Below are 25,217 nucleotides of genomic sequence, written 5' to 3'. Positions count from 1 at the left end.
CAGCCAAGGAGTCAAAACATGGCCAGAGGAAGCTTGGAGTAAAGCCACAGCAGGGTTCCCCTGTGCTTGGGCCTTCTCCACGAGGGACAGCTGGTCTAAGGTGGAAGTAGAAAAATCTCTGAATCTAAAACTCTCTACATCTCTAAACTAGAAGAATCTTCTTATTGGTAATGATGACCTTTAGTAAACTACTTGTTTGTTGCCTGATGTTATTTTTTTTTTCAAGATAGGGTTTTTCTGTGTAGCCTTGGCTGTTCTGGAACTCCCTCTGTAGACCAGGCTGGCCTCGAACTCACAGAGATCCACCTGCCTCTGCCTCCTGAGAGCTGGTAGTCAACTACTTTTATATTATTAAATACTATAATCTATTAAGATATTCAGAAGTGTAGAGTAACTGTCCCATCTGAGAGTTATTAAGTGATGAATGGTAAAACAGAGAAAACGGGAGCTGAAGAATAGTTGGGAAATAGCTCAACTGCCAACATTGTTATATTATAACAAAATATTCCTAGAAATATCTATATAAGTATTATATGTGCATATTCATATTCTCACGTATATGTGAATCTAATTCATTTTTTTTTTCTTTTTACAGAATGTCAGCTCATCTTTCATTGGAAACACTGCTATGGAAAAAAAAAGAAAACACTGCTTTGGGATATAAAATATATTCACATTTGGTTCTCAAAAACGATCCCTCCTAAATTTATTGTTGCAAATCTCTGTATTGAAACAGTCTCTGTGATGGTTGAGATTATAAATGTTTAATTTGTTTAAAATAAAATGGCATCTTAAAATCTTTTCTGACGGATTGCACAGCAAAGCTGTACCTGAAGATGAATCCTATCAGTGCCCACAGCTCTGGATAGCACTGGAACACATTCCTTTTGAGTGTTTGCTGATGTCACACATAGAGAGTTGGGCGGACCACCAGCACTTATAAGCACCAGAATGCAGACTGTCATGATGGAGTCTGTAACCTCAGTGTTGTGATGCGGAGGCAGGATGAAGGCCAGTTCAAGGCTGGCCTGGGCTATGTGGCAAGAGTCTGCCTGAAAACACAAGCGAAACAACAAAATGGAGTGCTAGCTATCTCAGAACGCCAGCAGAGCCACGTGAGTTATGAAATTATTCAGTGGTCCAGCGGCAAGCTGTGATTTACGTCTTACAAAATAGATTTCAGATTGCTGCAAGCATACCAGATGATGCTTGCCTGGCAGTTAATAGTGGTTAGTTTACTTGTGATTGCTTCACCTTGCAAGTGGTGAAAAGCAGCACTCCTGGCTTATTACCAGGAAGAAAACACCTTACGAGGGGATGGTGCTAACCGACCTCGTAAGGTTATTTAAGGAATTTAACTAACATTTCATGAAGAAAGTTCTTGAATTACTCTTGCTACCAAGCCCTGGGAAGAACAGAAATCAAGAAGAAGTGGAGAGGTAGAAAAAAAAAAATCACAGTCTTGGTTTAAAAGTGAATGGCCTTGGCAGGATGAGCCTTAGAACATCGAGGGTCCCATATTCTGAAGCCACGAGTTAGACAGTGTTAGCTTTCTGTACACAGTGGTTTTATTAACTTGCATTTTAAAATTAGTTCTTTAGTTAATATACATCAGATCTGTGGTAGTTCATACATCTTTATAATTGTCCTTGTTCATATTTAGCCTCCACTGTCCCTGATGCCCCTTTTGGCTCCCTTCTCCCAGCCAAATAAGCCATCTTCTGGTTTCATGTCATACCTATGTTATGTAGATCAATACAAATTCTGCATATGAGAAAAAACATGCGATATTTTCCTCCTCCCGTTACCTTCTTTTGTTAAGATAGAAAAGGTTAAATATTAGGCAGCAGGGTCTCTTTAAAATCCAGAAAGACAACAATTGCTTGTGTATTTTAAGAATCTCCACATGAAAGTGAGGCAGGGTGAAAAGCAGAAATACCCAGATATGGCTACAAAGACTGATGTGTTCGCCTAATAATGTGTCATACACAAACAATGTGGGATGTTTGGCGTGTATAATCTGTATCGCTAACTGATCACTGCTGGGGAATTATTGAATCGTTCCACTGCTGAACCCAAATTGAAAACTGTGTCGCTAAGTACATTTTTTTTCCCTTTTAAATCCTTTTAAGTGTATCTCTGGGGCCATGTTCACAACCACTTACAAGGTAGTTCCCACCCGCTCCTAGTAAATAATTCCTAGTAAAATCCTTTCCTGAACTAACTCAGAGAAATCAACTGTCAAGGCCTCCTATCTAAGCCAGGGCATCTAAGGGGAGAGAGGTCCTTTCTTGCAGAGATTTTTATTTTGTTTTTATCTGTTTCTTTGAGACAGGTTCTCAATATATAGCCCAGGCTGACCTCTCCGAAGCCACCTGAGGGTTAGGACCACAGGTGGGAGGTCCTGAAGCTTACCGTCTCCTTGAGAATCTTTTGGAAATTTTTGATCTAAGATCCGGGAGGGCCGGGGGCGGGATGGGGATTACACACACACAAATACACAATTGAGGGTAATGCTTAGATGCCCCTTAAATTCTGTCTCTAGCCTGATGCCATTAATCCCATCCCGGGAGGCAGAACCTGATGGATCTCCTCTGTGAGTTCAAGGTCAGCTTGGTCTATAGAGTTCCAGGACAGTCAGAACTACACAGGAAAAAAAAAAAAAAAAACCTGCCTCAAATAACTAACTAACCAAATGAACAAAGAAAGAAATCTCCAAAGAGGCCATGGGTCCAGGTTAAAAACGCCTCTGAAGTGTTCACCTCCCAAGGAATTTTTTTTTTTTCTCCACTAATATTGGATTCAGTCTTGGCAAGTAGGTGATAATAGAAGGAGGTGAAATGGACAGCAACATGAGCACCAAGTGACCAGCAGAGGAGACACTGCTCCAGACAGATGCTGCCTGGCCAGATGTACCTGGACCACATATCCCCGAACGAGGCCTCTGTGTTGCCTGGCAACTGAGCTACCGTTGCACATGCGCAGGAGGTCCTGGTCCTCCTTGGCCCGCTCCTGGGGCGTTAGAAACCTCTATCCAGGGCTGGCTAGCTCCCTTTGCCAACCTGGAGGAAGTCTGGGGCCTTGGCTCCTACTGAGGGGCAGAAGAGAACACCATGCAGGTGAGGGTGAGGCCGGTGGGTGACTGTGGAGGCCTGAGCAGGATAATGGCTCCAAGCCGAGGGGTGTAAACGGAGTGGCGTGGGTTATCCACAGGGTTAGCTACTAACATTTGCTCTCGGTGGGTGCTATTTTGTGCGCCTCTGTCTAGTTTTGAGAGAATGCCATTTTTTGATATTCAGGGGTCTCAAGGGAGGCTGGAGGAGACACTCTTCAGTACTGCCTTTTACTGAGTTCCGGATATTCAAGTGCTGTTCTATTTTTGAATTTAAGAAAGGAGTAACATTGGCCCAAGTGGATTCCCAAGTGGATTCAATTTAACTGTCGTCTTTCGTTTATGTTCTTTTAAAAGGAGGTGTCCCTTGGCCTGTGGGGTGCTTGCTTGCCAAGCCTGTTAACCTGAGTTTGATCTGCGGGATCTACATGGTGGAAAGTGAGAACACACACGCGCCACACTCACACACCTAATTAAATTTTTTAATAAAAATAAAGTTAGGTTACAGCTATACATTTCAAGACTTTTAGACTGGGTAATTTCTCAGGGTGATGCTTTTTATTTACAAGTTCTTTATTTTTTTTAATTATTGTATTTTTATTTTTTATTTGTATGGGCATTTTGCTTGTGTGTATGTCTGTACATAGAGTTCTGAAGAGGGCGTTGGATCCCCGAAACTGGAGTTACAGATGGCTGTGAATCAGCATGTAAGTGGGAATTAAAACACAGGCTCTTAAGAGCAGCCAATGCTTTTAACCGCTGAGCCATCTCTCCAGCCCCATGAGTTCTTTATAATAAAGTTTTAATTTCTCCTCCCTTGGTCCCTCCATTCCATCCTCCCTCCTTCCTTTTCCTCCTTTCTCAGAGTAAAATCCTCACTTTCTGACATAAAAAACAGCTTTCTCTTACTTGCTCCCTAGTGAAGTGCTTTAGGTTTTCCTTGGTTTACATACTTACTTTGGGTGGCTGTGTAGACCATACAATTCATTAAGCCTCTTTAAGCTCGATTCACGTGTAACGGAATTCTTTCACGTTAGGCGGCTGTTGGCGCGTGTGTCTGTACAGTCAGCCTGGCATTGCAGTCTGTCCTGCTTTGCAACTACTTCTCCGGCATTCGGCTGAAGTGAAGCCACCAGGAAGCAACATGGAGCTGACACATTTGCACGTTGGTCTTGGGTACAATTAGCGGAGTGAGTGAGGACTGAAGACTGTGGTGTGCCCAAGGATGGGAGGTAACCAGGAGGGTAGAGTAGGATGGCACAGGGAAATTTGAGGAAGGTTCTCCTGATGCTTAGTGGTTGGGGATCAAACCCACCCCTCAGGTAGCCTTGGCCCTTGGCAGCTTCCCCACGGATTTACAGTGACATTTTATGTTCAGCCGTAACGAATTCCCACCAATAAAATCTCAAAGACGGTGAGCAGAACCCAGCCAAAAGTATAGGGCACACAGAGAAGAAGGGCGGCACGATCATGAGCCAGGGAAACAATGACTTGCAGAGATTTCCAGTGCTGGAATGGACAGAAGCCAGTTATGAAACAATTGTGCCTATTGTGTTCCAAAAGTGTCTGCAGGAAGCACTTGAAAGACCATAAAATTTTCATAAAGATAGTTTCACATACTAACAATAAAAAGCCTTTAATTTATCATAACACCAGAACGAATAGAACACAAAGGAATAAACTAATGAGGCTGAAGACTTATACGAATAAAACTATAAAACGATTCTGGAAACAAGACATAAAAAGTGAAAACATACCCCATGTTTGTGGATGGGTACACTGAGGGTTATCTGGCTCTAAGGCTCGGATTAGGAAACAAAAGCTTGCCTTCGTTAAGAGGAAAAGGTATAAAATTAGTTTAGTGGGAGTAATGAGTTTGTTTATAACTTAATAAAATAAAACCAAAATAATGTATTCATAACCTTTGCCCAGCCCACAGCAATGCGACAGGATGATTTTAAAAGCTAAGAAATATATATATCCACATGAAGCTTCAGTGCTATGTCTGCATCGCCACAGCTGTTCTCCTAGAAGATGTGTTTCTCCTGGCCTTTGCACTCTCGGGCTGCCCCCTTTTCATTCCTAACAAGTTACCTTCTTCAGGAACCCAACTTCAAGGCTCCTTCTTATATCACTAATGCCAAAAAAAAAAAAAATCAATGCTATTTACAGCAATCTGTAAGCTTAATTTTTTTTTAAATCAACTTCTAGCATTATTTTTTTCAGGAATAGAAAAGTTTACCTAAAAATGAATGAGGACTCCCAAGGGGCCCCCAGGTAGTCTCGAGAAGAACAGGAAAGTTGGAAATCTCTCAAAGGATGGTGGGGTGGTTACATCAATGTGTTTGTACCTCTTTATGCTGTACCGTTTGTTGATAAATGCCTAAAAATGGTCATCTCCATACTATGTATATTTTTCCAAGTATAAAACACTTGATATTTGGGCATGCTGGTTTGTAAGCCAGCCTAAGTGACAGAGTGGGACTTCATATATTAAAAAAAAAAAAAAAAGGTTGTCAAAAGCCTGAGACTAAATAGTTTGGGGGCTTAGGGGAGAAACAAACACTATCGTTCTGCTAAAGGAGCTTGTCAAATAGTGACTCTGACAACACTATGCTACACTCACATTTCCTTCCTGCATCAGACGGGAACAAATACAGAGACCCACAACTAGACCATGTGCAGAGAGGGAGAGACCTCGGCACACCAGTCATAACTGGATTGACTCCATCAAATCCTTCCCTTCAGAGCTCTGGGAAGAGGAGACAGAAGATAAGAGCCAGAGGAGATGGAAGACATGAAGCAAACAGATACAGATACAGCAGGGCTCAGTGTACATATGACCTCTCAGAAAGGACAGCAGCATGCACAGAGCCTGCACAGGTCCAAGTCAGAAGGGGTCCCAAGCTGGACAAGGGTTCCCACCCCTAACCAAGAAGCTATTTCTAATTGACAGCTATTTTGCAAAGGAAATTTGAGTTTTCTCCTTTGGGTTTTCAATGTAAAGCACACTGAAGGACAGGCCCCATGCCCAGGAGTAGAAGGCAAACACAAAACAAACTCAATGGAATTTTTTGAGATGACGTTGTTTCATATTGCTTTGTTCAGGCTCTTTTGCTTTTTTTAAAACGTTATGGTTCTTTTCTTGCTCTGGGTTTTGTTTTGTGTATGTGTCTCTGTGTTTGTGTTTACCCTGCATATATATATATATATTTCTGGTTTTGTTTTTGTCTATTTGTTTTCTGAAGGGATGAGGTTGGACCCTGGGAGGATTTGAGGGAGAAGAAACAATAGTAAGAATATATTGTATGAAAAAGAAATGATTTTTAATTAAAAAATAAAAAGTAAGGGGCTGGAGAAATGGCCCAGTGGTTAAGGACACTTACAGCTCTCCCCCAGAACCCAGTTTGGCTCCCAGCACCCATATCAGGGTGCTCACAACCACATGTGACTCCAGGGTCAGGGAATCTAGCACCTTCTGCCTCTGTGGGCACTGCGTGCATTATGGTGCACACAGATTCACACAGGCATGTAAAACACGCAATACACATACACAAATAATAAGTCCTGACACCAGAATAATAAAATCAGTTTTGCACACTCTGCTCAGGCCCGCAAGCTCCAGCCAGGTTGTTCTCTGAGTAGAGACCAGCATGTCACCAAGATGCTGACCTGCCACTCCTCTGTCATCAACCTCCACATCAGACTCTGAAACATGACACTGTTGCCCATCAGAGGTCAGTTCAAAGTACCTGCCCCGAGAGAGACAAAGATAGGCATATTGTGGGTAAAGCCACAGTATTTTTTATTTTTCAAACCTGTGAAATTGAGAAGAGCTGATAGGACCTCGATGTATGCCGTTCTCTACATTTTTTTAGTGTCTGAGGAAAAAAAAAACTTTAAATGTATAAAGATGAAGAAATGCACGCACTGGGGAATTGCTGACTTCCCAGTTCATGTAGGACTGCAAGGGATAAACCGAAATAAACCTTTTCCTTCCCAAGTTGCTTGTGATCGTCCTGTTTATCGCAGCCATAGAAGCCTAACTAGGACATCAGACTATACATCTGCACTGTGTGGGTGCCAGTGCCCCGGGAGGCCAGGAGAGGACATTGGATCGCTCACAGTTGGAGTTAGGGCTGCTTGTGAGCCACCGTGTGGGTGCTAGGAACCTGCCCTGTGTCCCCTGCAACAGCAGCAAGTCCTCTTAAATACTGAGCTGTGCCTCTCGCCTGTTTTCTGACATCTTAAGCCACTGCTTATTTAAATAATAATTTCTAACATCAGACAAACATGTTGCTTTTGACAGTACAAGAAAACTTTTGTTTTTTGCAATAATAGAGCAAAACTCATCAAAAAAAAAAAAAGACTAGTAGAACTTGTGAAATTTTAAAATATCCATGGATAAGGTTTTTCTTTTATGTCAGAAAACTAGGAATAGGAGACTATTAGATGTTGAGGAATATTTGAAGAGACATTTTCTATAATTGTTTAAAGATACTGTTCCACAGCTTCAAAACTCCCAGCGAGCGCATGGAAGACAAGTGAGATGCGTACCTTGGTGCATCGTGAGGAAACCATAGACAAAAACATAGACAGTCTCAGCACACCGGTTGACTGAGGGACCAACAGAGAAGAGCCCACCCACTCGGTTGTTGGTGGGACTTAGTTATATTTGAATTATCTTGCTTTTTAAAGCTTCATTTCTAGCTTATTCTTAACCAAGCCTTCTTTCTTTATTTTGTTTTTTTGTTTTCCTTTTCTTTCTTATTTTCAATTTTTGTCGTTGTTCAGTTCTGTTTGGTTTTTGAGACTGGGTCTTGTTGTGTGTGTTGGCATGGAAATTGCTATGTAGCCCAGGCTGAGTGCTGGGATCACAGTCTTTCATCACTGCACCCAACCATCTCCTCTGTTTCTCCCTTCCTTAAAACTGGGCCTCACCATGTAGGCCCTGATGGTCTAGAACTCCCAGTGTAGACCAGGCTGGCTGGAATTTGTAAAGATCTAACTGCTTTGGACTCCTAAGTTCCGGGATTACTGGCGTGCACCACCATGCCCGGACACATTTTCTCAACATCCGATCCTTTTTGTCGGACATTTCACAATATGGTAGCTTGTTATAAAGGTTCTTGACAGTCTGGAGCATAGAGAAGGATCAGCACACATTTGGGCATCATGTAAATTGGTCTGTCCATTGTAGTCATCAGTACACCTTCTGTGACTTCTAAGTTTACTCTCTTAATACTTTTTAAAATGTGATCAAAATTGATTTTTGAAATGTTTTATTATCGTATGTGTGCACATGACGTGGGTGTGACAGCGTGAGTGTGGAGGTCACAGGACAACCCTGTGTCGTCAGTCCTCTCTCTCTGCCTTTACGTGGGACCTGGATCCTGACTCAGGTCACCAGGTTTGTGTGACTACTGCCTTTAACTAACAAGCCATCGGGCCAGCCCCTGCATTGATCTTTTTATAAACGTCTCTGCAATGCTGAGCATGGATGTGTCCTGCTAGTCAAAGCAGGCAGTCTCGTTCTTGGTGGGACAGGTAGGTCTGTTCTTCAAGCCTCAGCTTTGTGCGTGGACGTGCCGTCGCCCATCAGTCAATTTTATCAGCACATTTTACAATGCCCGAATATGTTACTAGTCTCTCTCCTTTTGCGTAGGATCCAAATGAAGATACAGAATGGAATGAAATTTTAAGAGATTTCGGCATCCTTCCTCCGAAAGAAGAACCAAAAGATGAAATTGAAGAGATGGTGCTACGCTTACAGCAGGAAGCAATGGGTATAGTGTGCACCTGGTGGGCTGCATGAAGGGGATAACACAATGAAGGGCATAAAATAGATTTCATAAACACAGGAGAGGAAATTAGATATTACTTGCTATAAACGCTGACTATCTACTTGAAATTAGGAGACTGACATCTAAATTGGCTGATTTGTATGTTGAAAGGCACATGTCAGTTAATAAAAGTTAAATATCCCTCCACTCTGAGATTACCTTCCCTTTTGCTTATTCTATATATGTTTTTTTTTGGGGGGAGGGGACGGATTGGTTTTCCAAGACAGGTTTTTCTTTGTGTAGCATTGGCTGTCCTGGACTTGCTTTGTAGACCAGGCTGGCCTTAAACTCATAGACATCTACCTGCCGCTGCCTCCCAAGTACTGGGATTAAAGGCGTGCACAACTGCTACCTGGCCTATGTAGTATATTACTCATTAATGCTTCCAGGTACTTGGAGGAAACCTAAATTTAGGGGATCTAATTGATTTTCCCAACTGCTCTCTAAAGTGTCCTGTCTGTGAGCTTTGAGGGGATCAAAAATGCTAATATTGTAGTTTATGTACTATGTAACCATGTTTTGGCTGGTTGCTGCCAGTTTGTTAAAGAGACTTGATCTCCATTAGCTAAGTTGTTAGGGTTGTGGGTTTTAGTTTTTTGTTTGGTTGGTTTTCTGGATGTTGGTCGTAAAGTAAAAATAATGTTTGGAGAATTTGATTACCTAAAATTTATGTTTCAGTTAAACCATATGAGAAGATGACACTTGCACAGTTGAAGGAAGCTGAAGACGAATTTGATGAAGAAGACATAAAAGCTATTGAGATATATAGGTACAGTATTGCGTTACTGTGGGATTTTCCCTGAGAAATTGGCTGATAGTCTTATAATCTACTTGATGCCATAGCTTGCTTTTCTCTTACTGCATTCAAGATTCTGCCTGTCTTGACTGTCCAACTGTCCTGACAGTTTGACTTTGTTGTGTCACCACATGGGTATCTTTGGGTTTAGCCTACTTGAAGTGTATCTGATAATGGTGGATTTTAAACTTGTGTCTGTATTCACATTTGGGAATCAGTCAGCCAATAACTGTGGAGACACTTTGATTCTTTCTATATGTCTGCTGCTTCTGGGACTCCCACAATAGTATGTTAATCTGCTGGGTGGTGGCCCAAAGACCCCCTGGGCTTTGTTCACTCTTCTCTTTCTCCTCCTCCTCCTCCTCCTCCTCCTCCTCCTCCTTCTCCTTCTTCATTGTTGTTACTTGTGTGTTTTTAAAATATGTTCTTCTGGGTTAATAATAGCATTAGTACTACCTTTTGATTTTCTGATTCTTTCTTTTTTGGTTGCTTGACTTTGTGAAACCCTCCAGAATTTAGTAAATTCTCTTGAATTCCCCTCGAGGGTTGTTACCTGCAACGCTTGTAAAATGAAATGTGAAGCATTTTTTTTCTCATGGGCTCAGATATGTCAACATTTGGTCCCCATTTGGTGATGCTGTTTGGGGAGGTAGTGCAGCTGTGGCGGAGAGCTATATCACTGGGGATGGGCTTGGAGAGTCCATAGCCCCGGTCTGCTTCCAGTCTGCTCTCTGTGCATTTGTGCTTGCTGTCTCTCAGCTTCCTGCTCTGGCTGCTGTGCCTTTGTGCTGCTATACCTTCCTACCACGATGAACTCTCAACCCTCGTGAACCATAGGCCCAAATAAACTCTTCCAGTTGCCTTGGGCATGGTAGCCGCTATAACAAACAGATGAACTTTCAAAACTATCACAAGAGAAAGAAAAAAGTGAGAAAAGGCTCTATAAATAGAAAGAAAATTATTAGCTACCAGATCTTGCAATAAACAAATCAGAGGTAACCATAAATGGATACAGGACCTATTTGTGGCCATCAAAAAGTTAATTGGGACTGGAGAGGTAGCTCAGTGGTTTAGAACACTGGCTGATCTTCCAGAAGACCTAGTTTCCCAGCATGCACACGGAGGCTCACAGCCATCTTCAGTTTCAGGAGATCTGACCCTGCTACTGTCTTTCATGGGCAGCAAGCACCCAAGTGGTACACAGGTATACACGCACACAGAATACCCATGCATGTAAATACAAGTAAATTTTAAAAATGCTTTGAGTTGTATTGTGGTAATGATTCCTTAACTTTTTTTGGTTTGGTTTCTTGAGACAGGGTTTCTCTGTGTAGCCCTGGCTGTCCTGGAATTAGCTCTGTAGACCAGGCTGACCTTGAACTTTGTGATCCACCTGCCTCTGCCTCCTAAGTGATTAAAGGCATGCTGGGTGGTTCCTAAATGTTTTGATCATCTCCTACTTGTTTCTTGAGAAGCTTTTTCCCAGGCAGTGACTGTGGCCTGGGCTCTTTTCTCTAGCGCCACATCACCTTAGGAGTCAGGGGTCTGTGTAGAAAGGCTGCACAGGACACCTTAGGACTTAGTACTAGAGAGGTTACAATCTAGTCTCACAAGCCACAAAAGAGACATCTGTAATGATCCTTAGGTTCTAACAAAGCCACAAGATAAGATAAAGAAGTGATAGATATCTTATTCAAGAAATTAGAGCCAAAAAAAAAAAAAAATGCCGGTGGTGGTGGTGGTGGTGGAACAGGCCTCTAATTCTAGCATTTGGGAGGCAGAGGCAGGCAGATCTCTGTGAGTTTGAGGCCAGCCTGGTCCATAGTGTGAGTTCTAGGACTTTGCTATGCATAGAGAAACAATGTCTCAAAAAACCAAAAAAGAAAAAGAAAGAAAGAAAAGTAAAGACAAAAATGCCACTGGGTAGGTAACCAGTTATGAAATAGCAAGTAAATTACACCCAGAAGCTCCTCTAGCCAAAAGAAGGAAGGAACATCTAAATGTGCCAGTGAACATATCTGCAGTATGTTTTTTGGCAAATACACTGAACTGTCTTATGTGACATACGTTCCTCTTTCTCTTGATGCATGTTACATTCTTGTTGTGCGTTATAGTAGTTCAGGAGCTGGAAGAGTTCCCTGCTGTGCAAGGACAACAGATGTTTCAGGTTCTGCTAACACACCCACAGGATATTTGAGTTCAGCGCTAAATTAAATGGAGAAAGCAGTGGGAAAAATCAAGGGAAGAAAAGTGACTATTTAAGTGGTCCGAGCCTAGAACTGTGTCAGAATTCTGGAGCCATTGCTCCGGCAGTGGTTGGTTTCATCCTCTCAGATTGTTGCTAGGGAGCCTGGCTCCTGGTGCCAGCAGTAGTTATTGTGCCTGAGTCTCAGAGTAATGTGATACTTGGGCCAACAACTGGAATCTAGATCCCCCAGTTTCTGGATTGCTGCAAAGAAAGCCTTGGCAGACCAGTTTTGCAGTGTTGTTCTGGGAGACATTCCTGGTTGCCCAGCCTAGAGTCTATTCCTTCCGCCTTTTCAGCAAGTTTGCAAAGGCCCAATTTCCCAGATTGAGTTCCTTTCTGCCTAAAATAGCTAGAGGGCTTTTTGCGTCTGTTCGTGAATCACAATTGATTTGATTGTTAAGTGAAAAATGCAGGCCACAGAACAGTGTCTTTCTGATGGCAGAACTAACGCCCATGTGTTAACCTTTCCAGTGAAATAGCAGGGAGAATGAGGGGGAGGGAGAGGTTGACAGTTGTACTAAGAAGAAGGTACCTAGTAGTAGACCTGGTTCTGCATTGTTCTCTTTGGGTTTCATTGTGGTTGCCTTCATTGTGAGTTTTCATCTGGTGTGCTTCTAACCTGCGAAATGAGGCCAGCGTGTTGTGTGTTCGTGTTCTGAAGCGCGTGCAAAAGTTTTTGTTTGCTTTAATACAAGCGTGATCAAGAGGTGATTACCACTGAACAGTTACCATTCTCAAGAGGAGGCATACACCATGGCACATGGGGCCACAAAGGGCTACAGGTCAAGATCAAAAGCACAAGGGGAAAAAAAAAATCCCCCACAGCCTTTGTAGTGGTTTCTGTGGGAAGGGACATGCGAGGCACGAGGAAGCTGGCTTATGATTGGCTGCCTGAATCATTTAGGTGGGCTCTGGGTGAGGTCATGAGTCATCTGGTTCAGCGATGACTAGGGCAGGGAGCCTTATAAGAAAAAAACAAAACAAGAACCGCAGGGGGCGATTGAAACCAGGCATGATGGTACATGCCCAAAGCCCCAGACACTTGGGAGGCTAAGATGGGAGGATTACCTGAACCCAGGAGTTTGAGACCAGTCTGAGGCAGGGGTAGAAGGAGAGGGAGACTGGAGAGAGAATACAAAGCTACTGAGGGTGTGCATTCAGGGCTGGCTGGTTTGCGTTTGAAGAATGCCTTGTCAGGCAAGTGTTTGTTCTTTCTCAGAACCAGCTGGTTCTGAACTGAGTATTCCCTGAAGGATTAGCAGAGTTCTAGATGCCAGAACACCAAGAATGCAGAAAGTGAGGGCCAGGAAAACGGCTCAGTGAGGAGAGGTGCTTGCTGCCAAGCCCCATAACCTGAGTTTGTTCCTGGAACCCACCTGCCGGAAGGAAAGAACTGCAAGATGGTTACATGTGCAGTGGCATGCACAGGTATACACATATATATGTTTGTGCATGCATGCACAAACACAGGCACATATACATATATACACATACATATAGACATACAATAAACTATAACAATTTTTTAAAAGAATACAGAAAATAAGAAGATGGAGTTATAAACAGGAGGAAGTCCCTGAAGCTGCTCTTGGCTCCTTTGTGGCTCTTCTTTTACCTACCCTTTATCCCCCCCCTCATTTCACCCCCTAGCACTTGATAGAAGAGAGAGAGTGATGGTGTGGGGGGAAACATGCCTGAATCTAATTTCTTACAGTTTCTAGCCCAGCCCCTTCAAACGTGTCTCCCAACCATTTCTTCCTCAGTTCCCCAAAATTCTGCTCAACAGTCCCTTCTCCCAGTTTTCCCAATACTAGGGCAGGATTCCCAAACTATGACAACTGTTCTAGCCTACCTGCTCAGCATGGCTTCTCCTGGTTCAACTGTCTCCTAGCAATATCTTCTTCCCCAACTGCCTTCTCTTCTCACTCTATTCATCTCTCTCAGCCTCTGCTGGCAGTTTTATATTCACTCCTGTTCCCAGAAGTCCAAGACACAACCAACGTCGAAGGTCATAGGATCAAGTGGTTCTAAAGGCTAAGAATTCTTGAAGGGCCAGGTAACAAAGCAGTGGGGATGCTTTAAAGGGCCAGGAGTACAAGATAATCCTACTACATTTACCCTAGCAAACTGAAGTACAGGAACTTATGGGTATGCTGTAAACTACTTGAGGTTACTTGATAAATCCAAGCATAGCTTATTCATCCACGTATGCAAATTTGAGAGTTACTAACAAAGGTTTAATGTTCCATATGGACGAGTAAGAAACAAATAAAAGTTTACCGTGTGCCGCGCACCTTGCTGAGAAGTTAACGTACTACTTTTCTTATTGCTGTGACAATATACCTAAGAAAAGAAAGGTTTATTTTGGCTCCTTGATTGAGGGCTCCATCCGTCATGGTGTGGATGTCATGGCAGCAGGAACTGAAGAAGCAGAGATGGACACTGAAGCTCAACTTAATTACTTCTCTTAATTACTTCTCAGCCCAGAACCCTATCCACAGCCAGGATTGATCTTCCCTTCTTGATCAAACCTTTCTGGAACACCGCCCCCACACGGCCCATGTAGGGGCGTCTCCAGGGTGGTTCCTATGGCTGTCAGGTTGATGGTGAAGATTACCTGTTATGCCACCTAATCCGCAGCAATCCCTCCTGATCAGGCTGAGTGGTTTTTGTCATGCGGAGACCGGGAAAAGGGAAATTAGAGAAGTTAAACAAGTCACCCACTTCGTGCTACTCTCAAGTGCTGGAGCTAAACCCTGTTTGGCCTGATAGTGGAATTAAGATTCTTAGTCACTTTCCTCTGCTGCCTCTGCCTGTAATTCATTTACCTTAATAACAAACAATTCTAGATGTCCACAAAGGCTTCGGACTGCCTAACTTGCCCTGTAATAGGCCTATAACTGGGGGGAATGATAATACTGACTTCATCAAGTTTTTGCAAGGACTAAATTAGTTCGTGTACTTAAAGTAGTGCCTGGCAACACAGCAGACATCCGCAATACTATTATTGTTGCTCAAGGTATTCACTGATGAAGCTTTTTGGTGTTTGTTGTTGTTGGGACACAAGACTTTGCAGTGGACTGGAGAGATGGCTCAGAGGTTGAGAGCACTGGCTGTTCTTCCAGAGGACTCAAGTTCAGTTCCTAGCAACCACATGATAGTTTTACAACTATCTGTAATTCCAGGTCTTGGGGATCTGACACCCACTTCTGGCTTTGGCAAGCAAAAATATGGTACACAGACATGCGTGCAGGCTAAATACTCATGGATAATAAAGAAAGGATTTTGTTAAAAAAAAAGAAAGAGAAAAGAATTGTTGGCCCAATGCCTAAAAAACCTGATGTTGTGTGTGACAAAACTTTTCCTGGAGAGATGAGAAACGTACCTCCATTCACCTCAGGTAGAGAAGCCATGAGAGAATAAAGTACGGATACCAGAGTCCAATTCAGTGAACTGATGACTTTCATAAGGGTTACTTACAGAAATATTAGGGTTACTTACGGGAATATGGGTGAGGAGTATTAATGACTCAAAAAGACAGCTGAATCAGCAAGGCCCACCCCAGCTCGCAAAGCTGGGAACCTGGAGCCCGCTGCACAGCCTGCAGGCAGCTCAGCAGGTTCGAGAGCATCCTCTAAATGTTGATCAGTCAGTACAGACCTCATCCCGATAGCTGAACTGGTTTCTGCTTCTTCCAGGCAGCTGCTCACTTCTGAGAGTCTTCCTCGCAACTTGTATTGCTTATTCTAGCGGGGAGGGGCCCAGTGAATTTGGTCAATTTCAGGGACTTCCTGCAGCAATTTTTGAGTTTTTGTTTTTGTTTTTCCTTCCTGCTTAAGTTTCACGACAGTGTGGAAAGTTTCAATCTCAGAGGAAACTGTTATATGATACCTAGTCTTAAGTAAAAATAATTTCTAAGTCAATAGTGAAGTTCTTACGGTTGCTATACATACAGTCATACCAATTCTCATACAAAAAGAGAAATGGCTTTCTAAGCTCCTAGTGGTTATTCAGTTATTCAGGGTTGTTATGTACGGGCATCACGTTTGTTACTCATAATTATTATTGATATTGATTGACCTATAAGAACATACACTTGGGGCTGGAGAGATGATCCAGCTGTTAAGAGTGCTTACTGATCTTGCAGAGGATGTGGGTTTGGTTCCTGGGAACCCCCGTCAAATGGCTTATCAGTGCCTATAACTCCAATACCAGGGAACCTCCTCAGGCATGTGCAAACACCTGGAACACATAAACACACAGACAGGCAGACAGATATACATACATACATACAGACAGACACACACACACACAGGAAGAGAAAGAGAATAAATACACAAAAATAAAAGACTATAATATTTTAAAAAACATAACATTTTTGTTTTAATTAGAGAAAAGCGGTTACAGGAATGGAAAGCACTTAAGAAGAAACAAAAATTTGGGGAATTGAGAGAAATTGCTGGAAATCAGTATGTGAATGAAGTCACAAATGCAGAAAAAGACTTGTGGGTTATAATTCATCTATACAGATCAAGGTAATTACCACAATATTTCAGAATGTTGGTGTTGTGTTTCTTTTAAAACACTCCTAGCTTTAGGGTCTGTGACACCCACGATGAGGAATATTTAAGAAAAAGAAACACATATTGCATATGAATACATTATAGAAATTTTATCTTTAGGGATTAAGCTAAGCGTGCTAAAATATTTTCATTTCTAATCTGAAGGATGTCACATTTGTAAGACATTATCAGTGGTAGTGAAAACCTGTATTTGTCCCCCTCCTTCTCTGCTAAACTGACCTCAAATTCAGCCAAGGATGGTCTTGAACTCCTGATTTGCTTTCCACCTCCCACTAATTCTGAGATTAGTGTGCACCATCATATGTGTTTTATGATGTGCTGGGGATCAAACCCAGGACTTCATGCGTGTTGGGCAAGCACCCCACCAGCTGAGCTCCATTCCTCGATCTTGTAGGCGTGTGAATCTTGCAACCTTGAGCTGGCTAAATCTTGTAAATTTCTAGGGTTTCCTGACTCCTTCAGTTTCCTAAGCTTCCTGGGTCTTCTGGTCTCATGTCTTTGGCCCACTTCCCTCTCCGCTTTCCCCTTCTAAGGGGAAATGTTTCAATCCTGAGTAAGTTTCACAACAAGTTCTCGTTCTTGGTATTGGTATCAGAAAAGAAATAAAAATGTTTCCTGGGTTGGGAAAGGAGACAGGCTTGAATGAGGCCTTATAGATGGACCGCACGACCTTAACAAGAGTGCAGTGGTCAGATTTGTCACAGTGCTTCCAGGCTTGGGAGTGTCAGATCAGCCTCAGTCACCCAGTGTGATGCTGCGTCAGGCAGGTCACCGTGCCGGAGAGGAGAGCAGCAACCAACCCATGAAGACCTTCTGAAACTACACTACGGACTTCAGATTGTATGCCAGCCGGTGAGGAGGAAGCACGGAAGCTTTTTAAGTGTGGGCCAACTGTGCTATCTCAGGGTTATATGGGAGTGTTAGGCTGTGTTTCCTTTGAAGTAGGGCCAACTATGGATATGGGTAACAAATTTGCTAATTAAGGTAACAATGTAGCTCATTGGTAGTAATGCAGTGGGCAAGGAAAAAAAGATAGAGAGCAATGAAACAAGAGATGGAGTTGATGTGACTTGATTACTGTGTAGACACTGTAGAGAGAATTTTGGGCTGAGCCAATGTAGGAAATAATGAAAAAAGATTAGTGGGGTTTTTTTGTTTTGTTTTGTTTTGTTTGTTTTTGTTTTTGTTTTTCAGTTTGGGTCTGGGGTTGGGTAAGGAAGGGAAATGAAATCTATTAGCTGCGTTAAGAAACATTTACAGCCGGGCATGGTGGTGCACACCTTTAATCCCAGCACTCAGGAGGCAGAGGCAGGCAGATGTCTATGACTTCGAGGCCAGTCCGGTCTACAGAATAATTTATAGAACAGCACAGTCAGGACTACACAGAGAAACCCTCTTTTGAAAAAACAATACAACAAAAACAAAGAACCCCTCCCCCCTAACACTTACATTTATCTGGGAGACAGAAGAGGGAACTCAGAGAGGTTAAAAGGACATTAGAATGCAGTAACCCAGAAACCAAAGGTGGAGAGCGTTCCAGTAACAGAGGCAACCGAAACACAGAGGCTGGCTTTTGTTGTTGTTTGAGGAACCCCTCCCCTGTCCCTTTTCATCTTAGTTGTGGCTACGAGGAAATAAAGCAGTTATTAGAAAGGGGTGTGAAGTTATAAGGGGTATTCTTTAAAAACAAACCTAAGATTCATGAGCTTTAGCATGTTTACATAAAGTGGGGAAAGTCTCTGGAGAAGGGAAAGGGAAGCAGACTAAAACCAGGGAGCTGGAAGAAAGTAGAGATGTGGGTGGGTCTGGGGTGTGGGCCAGCCCTAAGCTCACTTGCTAAAGCTCAGAGTGACAGGGTAGCCTGAAGGGATGGGTTGAAGGATGGATAGGGTAAGAGTTCTGAGACGGATGAGGCAGGAAGAACTGCAGGTTTGGGATCCTGTTTGCAATCAGTTTTAAACCTTAGAAGAGAAGTAATTTGGGGTACTGGGATACAGGATATTGAATACTGTGGGTGAAATTTGTTAGGATCAAGAAGGTCAAAGAAGTCTGAGATGAGGAACTCTGGATATGAGCACGGGTGCAATGAAACTGTCAAGTGACCACAGCTGGATCCCTTTATTTCAGCTCAGGACTGCTGAGATTCCCTAAGCAGCTCCTGTTTTTCAATGGTGACCTATGGTCTTCAATCCAGGAACCAGCTTAAAGTGATGCTAAGTGGAATACAGTTTAGGTAGCAGATTCTGATGGTACCAGCATCATTCCCAGGCAGTATTTCGAATAAAAACCAGAGGGTGCTAACACAGTCCATCTTTGCTAAAGGTTGCAGCATAAGATACGGATATGCTTTTCTTTAAAAAGTAAAGAGTGCTTGTTGCAATAGAGAGGTTTCACTTTTTTTTTACTAGACTGAGAGGAGCGATATTATTTGAAGCATTGTGTGTACATTCTCTCTCTCTCATTTTTTTTAGCATCCCCATGTGCTTGTTGGTTAACCAGCATCTTAGTGTCCTAGCAAGAAAGTTTCCAGAAACCAAATTCGTTAAAGCCATCGTGAACAGCTGCATTCAACACTACCATGACAACTGTTTGCCAACAATTTTTGTTTATAGAAATGGTCAAATAGAAGGCAAATTCATTGGAATTATAGAATGTGGAGGGATTAATCTCAAGCTCGAAGGTAATGATGTTATTTTTAAAACTTTTACAAAACAAACAAGTGGAAACTTCTCTAGATGAACAAGTATGAAAGTTTATTTCTTTGAAACAAAGTTCCCCCTTTTCTTCTCTTTTTAAGAATTTAGAAATTATTCTTGTGTGTCTGAGTGTTTGTCTACGTGTGTGTTTGTGTCCCTGTGTCAATGTGCATGCTTAGTGTCCATGGAAGCCAGAAACAGGTGTCACATTCCCTGGAACTAGAGTTACAGGGACTCATGATCCTACCCTGTGGGTGCTGGGATCTGTCTCTCCAGCCCCCACTCAATTCCCTTTTTAAATGCCTCCAGATCAGCTTTCCTGTTGTCATGCTTATAACACTGTCTGCTTAAAATTCTTAATGATGTCCGTCTAAAGTGACTTTAAAATGTAAATCATCTAGTTTAGAATCTAGTCTACTTCTACAACTCTGTTTCTCGGTTCTGTGTAATGTCTGCTTTAGCCATCCTGAGCTTAGTCACCACAGTCCCCAGACAGACCTCTGTGCTCACACTTTTACCTAAATTCCCCACCAGTTCCTGGTCCAAACCCTTTTCCTAAGGCTTGCCTCATTTCTATTCATCTCCACATATTCCTGGACTTTTACAACTCTTCCCCTTCTCTGTGAACTTTCTGTCCTGTGCATTCTCTGTGCTGCTTAGTCACATGTCACCCTGGATTTGTTTATTGGTAATTTCCCCGTGAGTCTCCACCTCTGGAACAGGTAAGGAAAAACCAGTCTTCTGTTTTCCTTTCTAGAGCAAACAGCACAGGACTTTATATTGTTCACCTTTTTTTTTTTTTATAAATGTTTTTCACCCCTCAAGTCATCCCTTTGACTTTTTCATGCCTGTTTCATATTGTTTTAACCTATTTTATGAAGTTGGACATCTTTATCATCACCATGTTAGATGCTATCCCTCAGTGACCCTGACATTCACATTGTTATATTGCTGTAACTTTCATCTATCTCCACAACTCTTTATCACTTTGTATAATGAAAGTCTGGACCCATTAGAGAGTAACCTTTCATTTTACTCTCTTTCCCTTCCCTGGAAGCCGCCAGTCTACTTTTCTGTCTTTATGAAGTTGATAACTTTAGACACATCATATAAGTAGGATAATGCTGAGTGTTTTTCTCCCTCATGCCTATCACCCAACATCATGTCGTCAAGGCACATCCTTCAGAAAGTGTTAGCATTTCCTTCTTTTAGGTCTGAACAATGTCCCAGTGTCAACATAGGCCACATTGCAGGTATACAGCCTTCATCGGTGGATACTTATATTGTTCTTACCTTTTGATTGTTATGAATAATACTATTGAAACATGGATGTACAGATCACCTGTTCAATAGTTTGGGAAATAATACCCAGAATAATATTGCTAGGCCATATGGCTATTCTAATTTATGTTTTGAGAGACTGAGTCATTTTCTTATACTTTAGCCATAATGTATATGTGAATATACATATATGTATTTTAGCACACACCCACATTCATGTACATACATAGAAATGTTAGAAATGATTGTATTAGTAAGTCAGTATATCATCCGGAAACTTATTTTTTTAAGCTCAATAATAGTTTTTCAAACTTCTTCCCTTGGTATCTTATTTAATAATTTTAAATCTTAGCGTTTGCTCATTAAATACACCTTAGTTTATGTGTTTGTCACCCCCTTTCTGAGAGAATGTGAGCTGATTTCAATGACAATTCTTCCGCAACCCTCCTGGTGCCCATCTGTGAAAATCCACTAGGAAGGTGTCTGTGATGGTGTCATTCGTCAGCTTGGTAAAGGGTAGAATCCAGGAGAGGTGGACTTTGGGCAGATCTCTGAGGGGATTGCTGCCTTGTTTTAACTGAGGTGGAAGAGCCATCTCCTGTGGGTGGTACCATTCTCCAGGAGGAGGATGCTAGAGTAGGTTAAGAGTGGAGAGAGCCCGCTAGGCATGGAGACATGTGTTCACTGCTCTCCCCTGACTGTACACATAATGGACGATAACGGAACTGCAAGCTAAATCTACCCATTCTCCGTTAAGTTGCTTTTCTCAAGGTATGTTATCACAGCAACAGGAAAGGAAACTAACGCTCTACCAATGATAGTGTCAATTTCTCCTATCAGATACAGTTCTTATTTACCCACATCTCCATCAGCTCTTAGAATTGTTACTTGGGTGCAGTTTTCTCAAGCTGATGGATATACAATGTTATCTTTTGAGTTTTGGCAATATTGGGGATTGAACCCAGGGCTTTGTGCATACTAGACAAGTCTCTACCTCTGAGCTATAATGTCATTGCTACAAAAATCTTGTCACTATTTAAATTTGGAAAACTAGTGGGGTTAAGCATTCTTTAATAGATGTTGGTCATTTGGTCTCTTCTAGTTGCTTTGTCCATTTTTCAGTGTGTTTTTTCATTGAGTTATGGAAGCATGTGAGGTTCTGCCCACTGTTTCTATGGCATCATTCACAGGTTCTCAGTAGCTTACTACTTAAGTTCCCCCTGCACCCTGGGTTTATGTATTTTTCTGGGATGTATGTGATTGAGCCCAAGCTCTCTACCACCGAGTTACACTTCCAGTAATTTTACTTTAAGTTTGTTTTAGAAATTGCCACACAGTTTTCCCTAGTGGACGTACCACATTCTACCCAATGGTCAGTATACAAGGCTCTTAAGTTCTCTTTGATCTTATCAATACTGACTAGTTGGTTTTGGTTTTTAGTTTTTTTGTTTTTGTTTTTTGTTTATTTTTTTAATAGCTAGCCTGGTGCATGGAATGGGGTGTTTTCTGTTTCTGCTGTAATGCTTCAATTTATTTCTGAGATCTTTACTATGGTTTTCTAGGGTTTTTGTTGTTGTTGTTGTTGTTGTTGTTGATTCTCATATTAATAGAACACTGTATTTAGTGTAGCTTTATAGTGATATAACTATCTCTAATAAATCAGAATTTCATATAATTTATAATTAAGTTCTATTGAAAAGGTAATGTATTTATTAGAATATTTATAGATTAGCTGTTAAAGTAAAATCCTAGTGTGCTGAAAGGATAGGTCAGTGGTTAACAGTACTGGCTGCTCTTCCAGAGGACTCAGGTTCAATCCCAAGACCCACATGGGAGCTTACAACTGTGTAGCTCCAGTTCCAGGGAATCCGATACCTTCACAGACATACATGCAGAAAAACACTAATGCATATAAAATAAAAACAAATCTTTTTTTAAAGTGACATCCTAGTTCCTATTTTGATATTTTGTTTAAAATATATTTCACAATTTTCTTCACAAACATGCTGATTACATAGAATTTAGTTAATAAATAAAACATAGTGATAGATTTGCAGGAATAGGACATTTAGTGATATCAACTTGATTATTTTTTGTTGTTGATAGATCAATTTTGGTAATTTATATTTTTCTCAAAAAATTCTTCCATTAACAGTCTTTATAATTTTTCAGGTGTGTTGGTTTATGTCTCTTCCCAGTAGGACTATGGCTTTTAAAATATTGAGTTTTAATTTTTATGAATTAGTCATTTATTCTCTCCTGTACCAGATCTTGGTTTTGTGAAGGTTTTTACTTTGTAGAGAGGACCTAGACCTCCTGCTCAGATATAGCCCATAGACAGCTGGGTCCGCATGTGGGTTCCCTAGTAAGGGGAACAGGAGCAGTCTCTGACATGAACTTGGTTGCCTGCTCTTCATTTTCCCCTGGCAGGATGAACTGGCCAGCCCACAAAGGAAGAGGATCCACGCAGCCCTGATGGGACCTTATAGGCTAGGATCAGACAGTAGGGGACAGTTAGGGGAAGAAAAGGGAGGGAGGATGGGACCAGGAGAAGATGAGGGAGGGGGCTACAACTGTAATACATGTTGAATAAATTGTAAATAATAATAATAATAATGAAAATAGAATTACCCAGTGTAATTCTGATAGTATAATCCTTTGTCATTCAGTTTAAATACATCTTCAATTCCACATTATTATTTCTTTTTTATATTTTATCTAGTGTATGTGTGTGTGTGTGTTTACTGGCATGACATAGTTTGTGCATGGAGTCAGAGGATAACTTTTACAAGTCAGTTCTCTCCCACACATGTGGGTCTTAGGGCTCAATCTCAGGTTGTCTGTCAGACTTGCTGGCAAGCACCTTTATCCAGTGAGCCCTCAAGCCAGACTCAAGTTCATGCTAATTTTTATCAGAGTCAGCTCCTGTTTCATGTAGACGAGAAATTCATAATCATCTTCCAAGATTTTTTATCCAGTTTAATGATGAGATTTTATCTATTGTAGAACTTGAATGGAAACTATCGGAAGTTGGCGCAATACAGACTGACTTGGAAGAAAACCCCAAAAAGGGCATTGAAGACATGATGGTGTCTTCAATTAGAAACATTTCTATTTATGACAGTGATAGCTCCAACAGTGATAATGATGCCAAGTAGAAAAAGTTAATAAATAGCTTTAAAGCATATGTATTGAATGCTTTATTTCCCATTGACATTATAATAAGATACAACGTGTAGACTTTATTTTAATTTTTATGTAAAAATTATAGCCTATATGTCAATCAAAAATTTCTGATATTTAAGAATATTGTCTATTGCAAATATGGATTTTTACTCCTTAATATTATTCTGTAACTTTTTTTTTCTGACTCCCGTTGGACAAAACCAACAAATACTTCAAGTCCTCTGTATAGCCTATTACTTCCCAAAAGACCCATGAAAGGAAATAAACACGACTTCTTAAAATAAAGTTAATATATTTTGTATGTATGCACCCATGTATATATATATATAGGTGTGCACGCCTGCAAATGTGCATGTGAAGGTCAGAGGTCGATTTGGGGTGTCTTCCTTAACTGCCTTCCATCTTAATTTCCAAGATAGGACCTCTCATAGCAAAGCTGGACTGGCTGAGCAAGGAGCCCTTTTCCCTGTCCCCATCCTTCGGTCCCTGCATGCAGGCACACAATGCCACACCTGGCTTTGACCTGGGTGCTGAGGATCTGGACTGCAGTTTAGCAGGGAGCCATTGCTACAGATGCTAAGTCAATACATTTTAGAGTCTGTTTTCTAGGAAAATCTTATCAAAGACATTGCAGCCTAGCTATAGCCATTCAATTCCTGAACTCTTTTAAGTGATAGACTGTTTTTTGTTCAGGATACAAACAACTGTGGGATGAAAGGAAGAGCCATATTATCATAAAGTCACAATGCATCTCTTATGCTATCTAATGCATATAAGCATGGGCATTCATTTTCCCTCCAAGTGAAACCAAGTGTAAAACATCTCCATGATGTAGTCTTTTCATTTTAAATTTTATTTATTTGATATGTATGGGTGTTTTGCCTTTATGATAATCTGTACATCACCTGCCTGGTGCTCTAGGAGCCCAGAAGAATATATCAAACTCCCTGGAACTGGACTTGTAGACAGTTGTGAGCTGCTGTGATTCTGTGGAACATCAAACCCAAGTCCTCTGGAAGAGCAGCCAGTGATCTTAACCACTGAACCATTCCTCCAGCACATCTCTCTCTGTCTGTTTTACTGTCTCACTCCTCTCTCTCTTTAGTTTAAAGTAGCTGTCACTTTCTTTTTAATGTTAAAATTAACAGAATAGCTAAAATAAAAGGTAAACTTTTCCTGCTTGACTCTGATTCACCAGAAGACAGTAGCAAAGGTTTATCCACAAAGACTGTAAAAACTGTACAGTCACCATAAGAACAGGATGGTTGATTCTAGCCTAACTCTTCCACAAGATGTACACATATTCTCCCAGCAAAGGCTCATGCTGATAATCCCAGCACGAGCCTCTACTATCTCAAAAATACATTTGTCATTTCAGCAGGATATAGATATTTGTCAGTGTGTGAGAAAATTGATAATGTAGTGTTTTTCACTATATTGAACAATTTCATAGGGCAGAAACTTGACAGTTT

General features: G+C 41.5%; 2 protein-coding genes across 3 annotated transcripts in view; both read left to right on the top strand.

The window, feature by feature from the left end:
- The window catches only part of Nmu (neuromedin U), a 29,021-nt gene extending 28,129 nt beyond the window's left edge, over window positions 1-892 (top strand). The window contains exon 10 of the mRNA XM_060378726.1: window positions 596-892. The gene's annotated coding sequence lies outside the window, so the exon portion shown is untranslated. The remainder of the gene's footprint in view (window positions 1-595) is intronic.
- A 2,081-nt stretch (window positions 893-2,973) lies between these two features.
- Window positions 2,974-24,053, top strand: Pdcl2 (phosducin like 2). 2 transcript variants are annotated; one of them, XM_021651465.2, is made up of 6 exons: window positions 2,974-3,119; window positions 8,778-8,898; window positions 9,634-9,724; window positions 16,391-16,534; window positions 19,054-19,262; window positions 23,566-24,053. In XM_021651465.2, exons 1-6 carry the CDS (start codon window positions 3,114-3,116, stop codon window positions 23,715-23,717), a joined length of 723 nt encoding a protein of 240 aa, XP_021507140.1. In that variant the 5' UTR covers window positions 2,974-3,113; the 3' UTR covers window positions 23,718-24,053. The 2 variants fall into 2 exon arrangements, with proteins under 2 accessions (XP_021507140.1, XP_021507148.2); XM_021651473.2 differs by lacking the exon at window positions 8,778-8,898.
- Window positions 24,054-25,217: the final 1,164 nt, after the last annotated feature.

Source organism: Meriones unguiculatus, chromosome 3 (assembly GCF_030254825.1).
Source record: "Meriones unguiculatus strain TT.TT164.6M chromosome 3, Bangor_MerUng_6.1, whole genome shotgun sequence".
Taxonomy (NCBI): domain Eukaryota; kingdom Metazoa; phylum Chordata; class Mammalia; order Rodentia; family Muridae; genus Meriones; species Meriones unguiculatus.
Note: the sequence above shows the minus strand (reverse complement) of the source record. Positions and strands in the feature narration are given on the sequence as shown.